Below are 14882 nucleotides of genomic sequence, written 5' to 3' on the forward strand. Positions count from 1 at the left end.
AAGCTATCTAAGGATGGTACTATAGAACGCCACCTCAAGGTAGGCCTAGTGGCGCCATCTCTTGGTCAGGCCGGAAACTTATCAATCCACCCTCGTACTATCAAGTGATGATAAACAACATTTTGTTACCTAGTTTAATCGATTAAAAAAAAACATTGAAATTCTGTCTATATTTCAAATAAATTTTGTAGGTATGTCAATGACACTTCACAGGCATGGTAATGGTGTACGATTAGGAGTAATGGGGGACGCAATGATTGGACCTCAGCACACAATCATCACAAAAACATTTCCAAAAAGTCTACAAAATCTTGCCTTAGCAGTCGGTGTTCCAAAATATACGAGCAGAAGTCCTAGTCCGACTCCAGTCAGTCCTACGACATCTCCAGGATATTAAGCAAAAGGATTTTAACGTTTCCGTCCTCTTTGTGAAACATAAATCTGATCCAGAAGGTCCGGCTGCTAGGCGGGATTAAATTGCCCAAATGAGATTAATTTGCGATCAACACCATTATAATTATTCTAAATTAATGTTACACATGCTAATTTTAATAGCATCAATAATTAATTATTGTAAAAACAGAGGGTTATGCAGTTTTTTAAGACAACTGTTAAAATGCAAACTGCCTATAAAACAGCATTTTACTTACGTGATTTGTACACTTATTATTCAATAAAGGCTAGTGAAACTTTGCTTTTCTAATCCTTTTTCCGTGAATCTTTTCCCTGTGTTTAACTTCTTTACTTCTAACACTTGATATGCTAATTGAGGAGATTGTTATTCTAAGAAAATAATCACATGTAATAATGATAAGTCTTGAATAATAGTGTCTCAATTTGCTAATATTATTATTATCATCATTATAATTATTACCGTAAAAACGGCAGTACAACAATATACATGAACAGGCATTCGAAGTCGCATCGCCGCTTTTTCCCACCAATCAATTCTTTTTAAAATGTTGAGAGTAGATAACGAACCTAATAACAAATTTATCTAATCAATAAATTAAATCATTTGTACAAATTTCCCTATTACGTTTTATTTCTACTACATTATTACATATTACAAACCTGTTCACACTAAAAAATGTACATCGCGAAAAACTCGTCAGGTCACAAGTTCCAAAAAGAGACATCGGTTATTTTTTTATGAATTGTGCACGACCCGAGAAATTTAAATTCAAAATTTTAATGGATTTTTTGGAAATTCAGTGTCGAACACAGAAAATGCAATGAACAACATTTTTCAAAAATTACAAATTCTAGTTCATTTTTACAGTGTTGAAAAATGGCATATTAAAAATACAGTTAACTATAGAATGTGATTAGAAAACTTAAGTGGAAAACTATAATTAATATAATTTTTTATTAATAATTGGACTATTAAAATAATTCATGATAATTACTTAATAAAAACTTGAAACTTGCCACAATTAACTACATGTAAATTTTTTTAATTAATTCTCCAGTCTCCTGTAATGAAAGGCATCGACGTTTGTAAAATCTATCAAAAGTACTTGGATTTTTTTTCGCAATACAAAGAGTTTCTAATCTTCTACAATTTTTCAGTTTGTTCGACACTGTTCTTATCCAATTACTTTAGGATTCATTAATCATGTGACACACCAGTAATAAATATAAGGTAATATCACATTTATGTACAGCATCAGAGTATATTTAACTCAGCACTTTGTTTCAGAATCTAATACCAGTATCAAGTTCAATATTAATCCGTGATTAATTCTTCACTTTGAAAATCATTGTATCATCTATTTTTCCATTATTATTAAAATTCTACAGTATTTTAGACAGTTTTCACAAATATTCAATGGTTTAGAATGGTACATTGTGTAGCATTTGTTCCGGTAAGCGTAATTTGTTACTGTCTTTAAGTCTACAATTATCTGACACTCGCTTTAGAAAAAAAAAAACTGTATAAAAGAAAAGAAAAAGTGGCCTTTTAATGTTCCATGGTAAGAACCAAATTTTTTTATGATTTAAAAATTAAATTAAAATTTTACTCTCTGATTTTAGTTTAGCTCAAATAATGTTGTTATTAACTAAAGTTGTATAGCCACTTTGAGATGAATCAAGTTCTATCAAACAAAACGGTAAGAAGATTTTTAACAAAAATTTCAGTTATTTATCAATTTTATGTTCTTTATGGAATGTAGTACGTATCACTATGATATTATATCAAATCAATTCATATAATGCAACGTCTTCAGGTTAATATAATTGTGATGGTTCACATCAATTCGAAATTGCATCGCATAATTCAAACTCCTTTTGAATTTAGGAAGACTTTTTCACTTGGTGTTTAAATCTGACAGATTTATACAAAATTTGACAACTCAAATCTCTAACTATCTACGGCCACTACCGGTTTTTAAGTTATTTCAATTTTATGCTATGACACTTGTGATATATTATGCACGTATGATGTTCAATAATGGTTCAATTATGCCACACTAGGAAAAATATTAAATCAAATTAACAGAACGAAATCTATTGACTGAACACAAATTTTGATCATTTGCACAAACTTTGATTAAAGCAACCAAATTCTTCAGTAAACCAAACGATTTTGTTGAATGAACAAACTTTTTTCTAGTGGCATAAGATCGACCAGTGCTAGAGGCAAAGGATGAGAATCATCCTACTATAAGAAAAATGTTTATTTCCAGGGTGGCCAGAAGACTGAATTTTCCAATTTCCCTGTCATTTAAATCAATTTCCGTGATAGGAAAGTATTACAAAAGCGAATAAAGTTTCAATATTGTGCCGAGCAAAATAGTGAAACAAGCCAAAAAAATGCGTTTTACATAGCAGTATGGATTAATTTAAGTAAAGGACATGTATCCAAACTATCAATAAATAAATAACTGTGAATAAAAAACTAGGAATCGAATTCTATTTTTAAATAATGTACATTACAAAAATATTTGTATTGATATTAGGAAATTCTTCCGAAATAATATTAAAGCATATCAATTTCTATTTTTCCTGACAGCTACTTCATTTTCCTGACATTTCCCTGACTTCCCTGATTTCCCTGACATCAGGCCACCCTGATTTCGAACAACAAAACGATTTGGTTTCAATATATTATAGAAGCAAAAAATTTGTTTTTTCAACAAACTTTTTCTTAAGCAAAAACAAACTTAATTAATTTAACCAAACCCAAGATTTTGGAGGATCAAAAAAATGTTCGTTCAAAGAATGAAAAATTTGTTCGAAAAAGAAAACAAAAAATTAACAATTAATTGTTTTGTTATCCGAAGCCGAACAATTTGAAGAACTCAGCGTCGTTTGTGAAGACGATTTGGGCTTCAGTTTCGACATTGACTTTGATTATTTTGTAAATATGTTACTTGCCCCCCCCCCCCTAATAATTATTATTCACGTTCTTAAAAAGGCCAGTATTAAAAAATACTAATTCTGTTCGACGTCACAAACAACACTTTTGTAATCGAAAACGACGTTGATTTGAACGTTAAGCATCATTACTAGTTATTTATTTAAAACGCGCGATCTTCTTAAAAACATATATAATAATTATCGTCAAGAACAAGTAAAATACAACAACAAAAAATAATCAAAGTTTTGAGGTCGAAAACAACTGCAAGGTTTTAAATTAATTATTATAAAATGTATGATGTAATATCATATACATTATGATACAATATTATGCACATCTATGATATTATAGATACATAGAAAGGGTACCGCTTTCAATTTGAAAGCGTACACAAAAACTTGACTTCATGTCCAGAACACATTAGAATCAATAAGATTGAATATCAACAAAATTTTTTCTCTTAATCACTCTATCAAACATAACAATTCCTAACTGTGTCAATATTTCACAAAAATGTTCCTAGCTGAAGGAAAATGGTTTGTTTAATTAACGATACGTAATAATTTTTTTGTACACAAACTTGAATTATAAAATTTTTTGGAATGTCTTCAAATAATTCAGAAAAGTTTTTAAAAAGGTTTCAGCAAAGGCTTTTTGATATGATTTAAATTTCTCTGAACTGAAACCTTTTCCTGATAAAATCGAATTAGGATTATTTCATCCACCTTCATTATTAACAAAAAAATTTAACAAGATTTCAACTACCATTCACACTTCAAATTCTCTCTTTCTCTCAATTTATTCTATTGACCAAAAATCACTCTCTTCGGGCCTGTTATGTAAGTTTGTCACAGATTCTCGACATTCAGACTAGTGAATTGTAAGCGAAATAAATTATTTTTCTAAGCTTAAGCTTCCCTCTCCCTTTCCATTTCGACAGGGCCAGTGCCCCAAATCTTTCTGTTTTTGGTATAAGGAATTATTCCCATGAGAACTCCGGAGAACATAATCCAGCTTCCTGCCATGAGGAACGAAAGGTCCCAGGCACCAGTTATATCAAAAAGCCATCCTGCTAAGGGAGGTCCTAGTAGGTTTCCTATTCCCTGGCAGAGGAGGCTGAGACCATATGCGGTTGTGAATCTTTCTAGGGGGATTAATTCGACGAGGATGACAGGGGTGAAGCTGAAATTGCTGGCGAAGAAAAGACCAAAGGCTGCTGCAGTTATCACCAGAAGATAGTAGTAATGAGTCAAAACTGACATTAGGATGGTTGCTATTCCACAGGCAATGAGACACCAGGTGTAGGTTTTGCTCACGTTCATCCAGGGCTGATCACCTGCCCATCCAAGACCGATCTGCAAAATATTTTCTTATAATAGAATCGATGATTTTGAAAAAAAATATTTTAAAAAGATAATTCCAAAAGAGTATACAACAATTCGATTGAAAACAGTCTAATATTACCATTCCTATAGTATTCGTGATGCCAATGATACTGAGTAAAAGAGACCCTTCAGCTTCCGAATGGCCGTTTTTCTTGAGATGTTCAACGAGATAAAAGTAAGGTACTATAAACCAAGTGAAAAGCAGAATTGTTGAAAGGGATAGCAGGAGAAAATGCAACTCTAGAAACATTGAAAAATCCATCATGCCTTTCAGCAATTCGACCAGCTCGCTGTACCATTTCTGAAAAGAATAGACTCTTTTAATAAAATATGAAATTATCGATTTCAATTTTTATCCAATTAGCTAATATTTGATCATGAAAATTATTATTTAACTGTTTTATCATTTGTTATCAAACCTCTTCATTCTCTTTAGCCAAAGTCGTCATACTGTTTCTGTAGATGTTCGGACAGCTACTAGCTCTCAGTCTATACTTGTGGAGATTCAATACAGCTCCTCGATACATAACAGAATTTCTGTGCACACGAATATCTTTAAAGTAGTGAGTATTAGTATTAAATTGTCTCCTGAGCCATGGAAGAGAATCGGTTCTTACGACACCACCTGAAAAGCCAGGTAGGTGGTGTCTTGATACAGATTTTGCTCTTTCCGCCTCAGCCATCTGAAAATATTTTATTATTGGTTAGCAGTTTATCATTTATTACACAAACAAATTGATCAAAAAAATGTTAAAATATGTCCTACAGCTTCAGCTACTTCCTTCGCCAGTAAGGGATTCGTCTCCTCTAAATCTTTCCTAGACATTCTTCTAGTGGCAAGAACCTTTGTCGAGGCATGATGAGATCCAGGACGAGAATCCTTTGTCTGAGTTTGTACACGCTTAGCTTTATCTGTCGCTTGTTTTATCCTGAAATCAATTTCCAATCAGATAATGACACAAACTTTTATAATCTAAAATAATTCAAATGCTGGTGCGTGTGTAAAAATTGAAATAAGAGGCAAAATAAGATCAATAAGAAAATAATGAGAAGTATTTAAGTAATTACACACTACAAAGTAATCGTTAGTCTTTTTATACGTAAGTAAACTTTTTGTTGCCTTGAGATTATAAATCGCAGGTTCCAAAACAGACAGTGAAAAAGTCGAAAAAGTTAAAATCATAAAAGCAAAATAATAAAAATCGTGCAGGATGCAGATAGCAGACCAGTCGTGTAACCTCATGGACATGGTAACTCCGCTCTTGTTGAAGACATCGCCATTCGAATCCTCAAGCTTCTTATCGGAAAGCGACCTGCACAACAAAATACTAGGATAGTTTTCCAGAATGACGTTGTAGAGTCTCGAGTTAGAGGAAAGAGATTCCAAAACCTCCAACGGTACCTGATGAAAATTCTCTATGTATATCACGAAATTGAACAAGCAATTAACAGAAACAAATATTAATTCCCAAAACAATCCTACCTTTTCACTCTGTCTCACAAAGGTCGGTAGATTGACAACACTCCTAAAAGCAGTTCCTCCGCCTTCCGCACCCGTTGGTGTTTCCGTACTCGTTCTAAGACTCTGTAACAAATACTCTGGGGTTTGTCCACTTTTAAGCAGTTTCCTTAGTTCCTCTACACCCGGAAACTCCTCAATCGGACTATTCAGCGACCTTCCTCCTTCTGACCTCGCCGTTGACTTCTTCGGGGACCCTAGACTCTGTTTTCTCTGCTCTAGGATCCACCACTCCGGATCCCTCATCACTGTTCCGCAAACTATCATATTAAAGAAGGTCCCTGCCAAGAGCAGCACCGTTCCTCTCCACCCATACTCGTCAATAAAGAACGACGTCATCGGTGCATAGACGAACGTCCCTATACCTGTTCCACAAGCCCCTAGACCTACAGCTAAAGTTCTCTTCTTATCAAACCAATAAGCGATGCTCACAACCGCAGTGACGTAGCACAGACCCAAACCCAGCCCCGCAAGGACGCCAAAAGTCAGGTACATTACCTCGATGCTGTTACTGAAGCTGCTCAGGACGAATCCAAATCCAGAGATCAGTCCCCCAGCAATTGTCATATTCCTGCATCCGTAACGATCAACCAAAGCTGACATCACTGGGCCAGAAAGTAGAGGAACCGCCATAAATAGGGACCCAATCCAGGCAGTTTTGGCTTTCGAGGCTTCAAACTCCTCCAGAAATTTACTGTATAAAAGCCCAAAACTGAAGGAAACCCCATCGGCCACCATCGAAATCAGCAGTGATGCCATCACCACGACCCATCCCCAACCTCCATCAGGAATCTTAGGTTTCCTGCTCTCTATCTCTTCACTTAAGGAATCCAGCCCTTCTCCATCATCATAGATCTCCAAGACACTCTCTGATCCATCTATCGAGTCCTTTATCTCCAGATCTTGAAACCGTGTATTCGAAATTAAAATTGTGTCTGGATCTGAGTATTTCCTGTAAACAAGGATCCCCTGAGTCTTCTCTAGTGATTTTTTTGACTCGGGATCTTGTTCGCTCCTGTCGGTTGGACTTGTACCAACAGTGAGATTAGGTGAGGTGAGGTAGTGGTCAGTGGGAGTTGCCGGGATTCTATCCTCGGTACAGTCGGTTCCAGGACTAAGGAGATGTATCTTGTTTTGAAATTCGTCTCCAATGCTACAGTCCTCGTTGGTCGTCAACTGGGCGTCTCCATCTAGAGTTAAAGACTCCACGCTTCTGTCGTTGGTGAAGGGTGGGGTGGTCAGCATCAACCTTTCATCAGCGATGCTGCTGAGATTCTCTGTGTTATTTGAATCTTGTCCAATCCCAGAACTCCTGGAGGAGCTTCTGGTTTCATTAGATCTTGCTCTGGTACCATTGGACTCTACTTTTGTAACATCTGTTTTGGTGTTATCTCTCCAGGCCTCATCAATTCCGGTCCCATCGACTCTAGACGCATCAGAGTTTTTGCTGGTAAGGCTTTCAAATTTTAAAAGAGTTTCTTGTTCAGGAGAGCTAACTGGAGTGCTAGGGAAAACCGTGGGGCTTCCATTGTGCCAGCCGACGATAGGAGCTGTTCCTCTCCTTCTGTCCTTGAATTTGAGCTCTTTGGGTGTTGATTTTGTTGAATCTGGATCCTTTTTGGGGGAGAAGTCATCCTTATGGTAGTTCACGAGGCGTTGATAGTTGCTGGCGTCCTTCTTTACATAGAGTCCCTCTTTTCGTGTTGGGCTTGTTACACCGGAATCATGGTTGTTGTTGTGGCTTTTGAGGTGCTTCACCGCGTCGCTAGGACTGTCTCGAAGGAAGTTTCGGTTCCTGTCGGCCATTCTTCTAAATATAGGTATTGGTCGACTGGCTCCAGCGACGCGGCCAGCCCTTCAGCCCCTGGATCTCGTTTGGCACGGCACCCGCACAACCGTCAGCTACCATAAGGACCTTCCGACGGTACTCGCACCGGCTTCGAGGTGTCGAATTCCTCAGCATGCACCCTCCTTGCTCTGCCCTTTCCTGCGAAAACAATTTTGTTTTGTTAGAGAGGGAATTGACTTTTCTTTTCTGTTCAAGCTATCTGCGTTTCAACTTTAACTTTTTTCTATTACTTATAGTTGAAGGGTGGCCTTGCAAAATCCAACATTTTTTCGAAAATATAATTTTTATCTAAAAAAATCAGATACATTTTTATACAAATTACGACAAAAAATTAGTTTAAAATCAAGATTTTTTCTTAAATGAAAACCGAATTTTTGATAACCGTTTAAAGTTTTCTTGGTACTTAATGACATTTTTCGACTAAATTCTTTACACTTAAATTCAACGCTCATGTAATAATAACTGTAAAAACTAGAGATCTCTTTTTTACAGTATCACTTTTTGCATGTCCTCTTTTCGAATACGAAGTTTGATTTATTTCCTATATTAAAAATTCGAGTTTTGGGATCTTTTTTAGTCCCTACTGAAATTTGTTTTTAAATGTTGAATATGTTCTCTTGGAGCGCCACCCTTAAATTCTGTGTCTTATCTTATTATCGAAATTAGTGCCATTACTTTTGGAATTAAAATTAAATTATTGAAAACTCTATACCAGATAATGCTTAACATAATTCAAAGGCTTTCAACCGAAAAATAAAGTCAATAAAATTATAACTTTGATTTTTATGATAGAAAGAGAATTTTAATGTGATCACATAAATAAAAAATCGCTTTTTGCAAGATTATGATTATATGTATAAATAAATTGTTAATACAGTTTATTATTGCCTATAGAAATTTTCTCTTACAATATAGACGCTAGAAAGTTGCGGTTTTCTCTGAAATTTTCCGCTTCTTGACCACTTTTCAATTACAGTGAGATAATAATTAATTTAAGTTGACAAAAATAATTGCTTAAACAATTTACTCCTTTTTTTATTTTTTATTTCCCTGAAATTTACAGCTTTTTATCAACCCTTTAGTTAGAGTGAGGTAATAATTAATGCAATTTATTCAAGAGTAAATTATTTGTTGAAGCAATTTATTATTGTTCATAACTATTTTCTCTTAGAGTAATTATAGAAAGCTGCAGTTTGCCCGAAATTGTCAGCTTTTTTTGGCTTTTCAATTATGAGAACCACTTTGTTAAGCAATCTCTTACTCTTGTGGATATTTTAAACAAAAACCCCAAGATTTTATTCATTTACATCATATTTCACACTAGATTTTAAAGAAATTAATTATTAGATTGTTTGGTTTCTTCAGAGTAGGTGAGGGGGCTGATAGTAAAGAGTGTGCAGTTTCGAATAGCCTTTTTTAGTTCATAAATAAAAAGTTTTAGAAAAAATCGCAAGTTTCTACTAGTGCTTTCGAAGAAGATAGTTATAAACAATAATAATTTGTTAAGACAATTATTTTAGGTTAACTTTAACTAACATTACCTAACAATTTTATTTAGTTTAATTAATTAATTGTCTCGCTTAAATTGAAAAGTTAAAAGCAAGTTAACAAAATCATAAGAAAACACGACTTTAACTTTATTCTACGAGAAAATTTCTATACACAATAATAAATTGCTTAACAAATTTCTTTAAACATGTAAAAATCATTATAAAGTAATATTTTATTTATTAAAAACAATGTAAACTCTTAAAATTTGTAATTTTGACAACAAAATTATCCTGGCCAGTGCCCGGTCGGCTCCCGACCGTGAGATATAACCAGGGTTGGCTCGGCCAGTAACCGGCCGACTCCCGGCTTGGTGATTCGAGAAAAATGTAGCCCGATCGGCATCCGACCGGTTCCTGTCCATGAAATCCAGCCAGAGGTAGCCCGGCCGGGATCCGACCAGAAACCTTGCTATAGTAGGGCCAACCGGGGAAATTTCTACACGAGATTTTGTAAAGAAAATATTAAATAATTAAAGGAATCTTAATTTTTTTAATAGTCTTATATAAAGAATTGATTATACCATGTATCAAAGCAATTTTCAATAGAAAAAGTGGAATGCATAAAATAAAATTCAGTACTCACCATCAAGGTAATATAACATGACCTATGCAGGCGTGCATGCGTGATTGGGCTTAGAAATGCGCTTGCGACATACGGCGTAAGCGAGCATCGTGGATAAAATATAAAATATTTCAAAGGCAATCAATAATCAAACTAAGCAAAGCTGCAAACAACTAATAAAATTTATTAAGGGAAAAAGAAAAAATACTTATATTAATTAATTAATTATTACAATGTACACAAATCATGCATACCGTGCTATATTAGGGCTTATACAAAATTATACTAATATGGATATTATTAAATAGAGTACATATAAAATAATTCTATAAAAGTTGAAGAATCTTTCACAACTCTTCTTACCTTCTCTGCCGTGTAAATGAAATAAAACGTATCTGCAGTTCGGGTAAGTCATGTGTCCCTTTAACGAATCTTTAAATTGGGATTTAAATAGCCTTAATTCTCGTAGTTTTTATAGACATCCATTATGTTATCGTATTAAAAAATCGATTTTCAATAGACACCATTAGAATCAAGGACATCTAAGTCTCATTTGAACGATTCATAAAAGTGACAAGATGACTTATCCGAAATGCAGATACGATTTATTTCATTTGGGCGGCGGTAACTTATCTTGTACTTGTGACAATAAATGATCATAAATTACTGAGAAAATATTTTGCAGTTAAAATGCAATTCTGAGAATCTTTAAGTATATATCTACAATAATTTTCCTGTAATAAATTAATGAAACATGTAGTCAGCGAATAAATCATAACAAAGTAAGCAGTGGAAGTAATTGCCCTCGTAATGAGTGCAAAAGGCCTTAATATACATAAATTGTGTGATTTGACGTAAATTTGATTTGTTTGCCAAGTCAAATGCGAATGCGTCATATTTAATCCTTTGAGTGTAAGGTCTCTTTCTGATGAAAATCCTCTTATCATTAATACGTAACTACTGAGGCACAACCCGTTAAATAAAGTCAAGATTTTAATCTTTCAAATGTAAATATGCCGTTAGTAAGCAATTCATAATATTATTTTAACATCGACGTATTTCAATAAAGTAAAATCAAGATTTTTACTACATATTTCATAATATAAGAGAACTGTTATCTAATCAGGTAATCAATTATGTTAATAGTTCATCTCACTATATACGTTGCTTCTCAAACTAAGGGTATTTCTTAATTTTTAAGCAAAATAACTTCCTGTGTGCGTATACCTTACAAGAAAAAAAGAAAAACATGAAACTATTCAGGTTAGTAGAACATCTATTGGTGGAGGTATTGCGTTTTAAGCAAATATTAAACTTTAAGGTTTTTGGCGATGCCTCCACACGCAACTATCCTCGTCTTAACGGAACAAGGACATAAAGAGGATCAATAACTTGTAAAATGTGGATCGTTTCCAAAAAGAATTGTGGCGTCTTACTCATACGAGTACCATTTAACGAAGAAGCGTCTCAAGGTTTCATGCATAATAATCAAATGTACATCGGAGTTACTAAAATAAGACTTAAATATAAACAAAATATCCGATCTGAACTAAAAAATTTCATTTCCGATCTAAATGGGCAAAAAGCTCTAAAACGCTAAAATTTCAATAAATAAAACTGTCAGTATAATCAAATTAAAAAGATCTGTGAATTAAAAAGCGTTCAAATGATCGAGGTACAGCATTTTTCAAATATGAGGGTGGCCACTTTTATCAAAGAAAAAATTCCCGACTATCAAAGATTTTCCCCGGTAATTCAAAACATAGTGTATGGTGAACAGCAGTTAATTAAATAAATTTTTTTATTTTCGTAAGCATTTTATCAACAATGGGGTTGTTTCACGATTTGAGATAAAATAATTTTTTAATACATAAGTTTAATCCGAACCGAATGTGCATTATAATTTTTTTCTTTCGAGTCGTTTAACAGAAAAAAATTATTAAAAATTGAAGGCGGTAAAGCACTTATTCAAATTAGTGTCTAGTGACTCAGAGTTTCTCATAATTATCTCTCATGAAAACCATGCAAACTAACGAAACTCATAATAAAGAGGTTAGGCCATGGTCTGCTGCCAATTCTGACTATTTTGATCTGATAGCTTTGTTTGTTAAGGTTTATGTGACAAAAAAAATTATCCTGTTTTAATATTTGGATTAAGAGTCAGTATTATGTTGAAGGACAGCATTAAGGGTGTTGGTTCAATCCGACTTTGAATTTTTTTAAATAGGTACGGCACTGATTCCATATATATATTTTCCGAAGGATTTGTGAACGAAAGGAAGAAAACTTGTTGTATACCCGGGGTTTTGCGAGATCCTCGGCTCAATAAAATGTTGAAAAATCAAAAAATTTGTTGAGGAAATGATTATTTTCCCGACAAATATGAATTTTGCGAAAGATAGAAACCAGCGGGTAGCAGACGGCAGCATTTGAAAGATTAGAATCGTTAGCTAATTTATTTTTTTACTCACAATTCTGATATAATAGAAGAATTCTAGAGATTCACGGCTCTTCAAAGGGCCAGGTCTTGAAGATGGTGTCCCCAAATTTTGCGAAATACGTTGCGAAATGGATGCAAAAAACAGAGAAAACTGACATGCCCTGTCTGTGTTTTTTTAACTGTATTTGTGATCAATCACCAGGCTAGCTGTTACCTTCACTCTATACGCGGAATCGGGGCGTACTTCGTTATCGTCCGTGGGTCAAGACACAATTCTCAATGGGGAAAACCTCTTCTGGGACATTGACTTTTTGATGAGACTATCATCAGTCGATATTACTTCAAAATAATAAGACACGTGTCCCGGATTTTTTGGTCCCTTGTAAGTACTATGAGCGTTTGTAAATCACATTAGCCAAGGGTGCAGAAACTCTACCGGTTCGCGCGCGAAAACTTTCAGCAAGATACGCTGGTCCAGTGGACCAGAGTCTGACTATTGACCAAAACTGCCGTGGGTTCTAATCTTCTTCTCAACTTTTTGTTTTTTCGTATTGTAAACAAGTCAAGTAATAATTTTTAATGCTTTCCCGGCGAGTAAATTATTCGTTTGAAAAATACTACTGGAAAATAAACATTATGCAGACACTTTTCGAATAATTTATTTGTATAGTCGTAATTTTGTTTACATTTTTGCAGGTAATAATCATCACGGATTATCACGTAGCTGAGTGATGCAGTGTCCACTGCAGCGACGGAAGAAATGAGAATTAACCAAAGATTAGGCAGTTTTCAATTGGGAAATAAAAACAAAAAATGTGAATACAATTTCCTACAAAATATTGAAAGGACAATTTTTGCAAATAACACCTGTAAACGAATAAATTTGATAAATTCTCATTTCTTCCGTCGCTACAGTGAAAACTACATCACCCAGCTACGTGATAGTCTATGACGATTATCACCCGCAAAAATGTAAAAAAATTACGATTATACAAATAAATCATTCGAAAAGTGCCTGCCTGATATATATTTCCCAGTAGTATTTTTCAAACAAATAATTAAATCGCCGGGGAAGCAATAAAAATTATTACTTGAAATGTTTAAAATACGAAAAAAAAAGTTGAGAAAAAGATTTGAACCCACGGCAGCGTGGTCAACAGTCAGACTCTGGTCCACTGGACCAGCGTATCTTGATGAAAGTTTATGCGCGCAAACCGGTAGAGTTTCTGCACACTGTCATTTACAAACGCTCATAGTTCTTACAAGGGACCAAAAAATCCGGGACACGTGTCTTATTATTTTTGAAGTAATATCGATTGATGATAGTCTCATCAAAAAGTCAATGTCCCAGAAGAGGTTTTCCCCATTGAGAATTGTGTCTTGGCCCACGGACGATAACGAAGTACGCCCCGATTCCGCGTATAGAGTGAAGGTAACAGCCAGCCCGGTGATTGATCACAAATACAGTTACAAAAACACAGACAGGGCATGTCAGTTTTCTCTGCTTTTTGCTCCATTTCGCAACGTATTTCGCAAAATTTGGGGACACCATCTTCAAGACCAGGCCCTTTGGAGGAGCCGTGAATCTCTAGAGTTCTTCTATTATGTCAGAGTTGTGAGTAAAAAAATAAATTATCTAACGATTCTAATCTTTCAAATGCTGCCGTCTGCTAACCGCTGGTTTCTATCTTTCGCAGAATTCATATTTGTCGGGAAAATAATCATTTCCTCAACAAATTTTTTGATTTTTCAACATTTTATTGAGCCGAGCATCTCGCAAAACCCCGAATATTCGACAAGTTTTCTTTCTTTCGTTCACAAATCATTCGGAAAAAATATATATGGAATCAGTGCCGTACCTATTAAATAAAATTCAAAGTCGGATTGCACCAACACCCTTAAGGGCATGTGATACTTACAGTTTCCCCGGATTTTTTTCCACAAAAATGAAAATTTTTAAAAACTGAACTCGGAGATGCCATAAATATCATAACGGACGTCCCCGTACTCTTTTTTGAGAGATAATAACAAAAAAAATTTATTGTGCTAAATAAAAATTTTATGCATGTGCATTATTTTTAAGTTATGTCGTTTTCCATCTCTGCCTTTTAGATAATCTGGAAATTATTTATGAAATAAACTTTTTTGATTGCCTGCAAACAAGGTTAGTTCCGGGAGATTAGTTACTATGTTTATTTGTAAGTCCGAAGTTT

The 14882-nt window shown here is 34.5% G+C and overlaps 2 protein-coding genes across 8 annotated transcripts in view; one reads left to right on the plus strand and one right to left on the minus strand.

Annotated features, from left to right (window-relative positions):
• LOC117175944 overlaps positions 1–703 on the plus strand; it is a 35689-nt gene extending 34986 nt beyond the window's left edge. For all 5 annotated transcript variants that reach the window (XM_033365811.1, XM_033365810.1, XM_033365809.1 and 2 more), the window contains one exon: positions 192–703. In XM_033365811.1, coding sequence (XP_033221702.1) covers positions 192–397 — 206 coding nt within the window. In that variant the 3' untranslated portion in view covers positions 398–703. The remainder of the gene's footprint in view (positions 1–191) is intronic.
• A 122-nt stretch (positions 704–825) lies between these two features.
• The window catches only part of LOC117175943, a 33083-nt gene continuing 19026 nt past the window's right edge, over positions 826–14882 (minus strand). For 2 of the 3 annotated variants that reach the window (XM_033365807.1, XM_033365806.1), the window contains 6 exons: positions 6233–8255; positions 5976–6151; positions 5516–5678; positions 5169–5432; positions 4829–5050; positions 826–4719 (listed from right to left, as the gene is read on the minus strand). In XM_033365807.1, coding sequence (XP_033221698.1) covers positions 4273–4719; positions 4829–5050; positions 5169–5432; positions 5516–5678; positions 5976–6151; positions 6233–8074 — 3114 coding nt within the window. In that variant the 5' untranslated portion in view covers positions 8075–8255 and the 3' untranslated portion in view covers positions 826–4272. The remainder of the gene's footprint in view (positions 4720–4828; positions 5051–5168; positions 5433–5515; positions 5679–5975; positions 6152–6232; positions 8256–14882) is intronic. The other variant, XM_033365808.1, reaches the window with a different exon arrangement.

The sequence above is a fragment of the Belonocnema kinseyi genome, chromosome 7, assembly GCF_010883055.1.
Source record: "Belonocnema kinseyi isolate 2016_QV_RU_SX_M_011 chromosome 7, B_treatae_v1, whole genome shotgun sequence".
NCBI classification, from domain to species: domain Eukaryota; kingdom Metazoa; phylum Arthropoda; class Insecta; order Hymenoptera; family Cynipidae; genus Belonocnema; species Belonocnema kinseyi.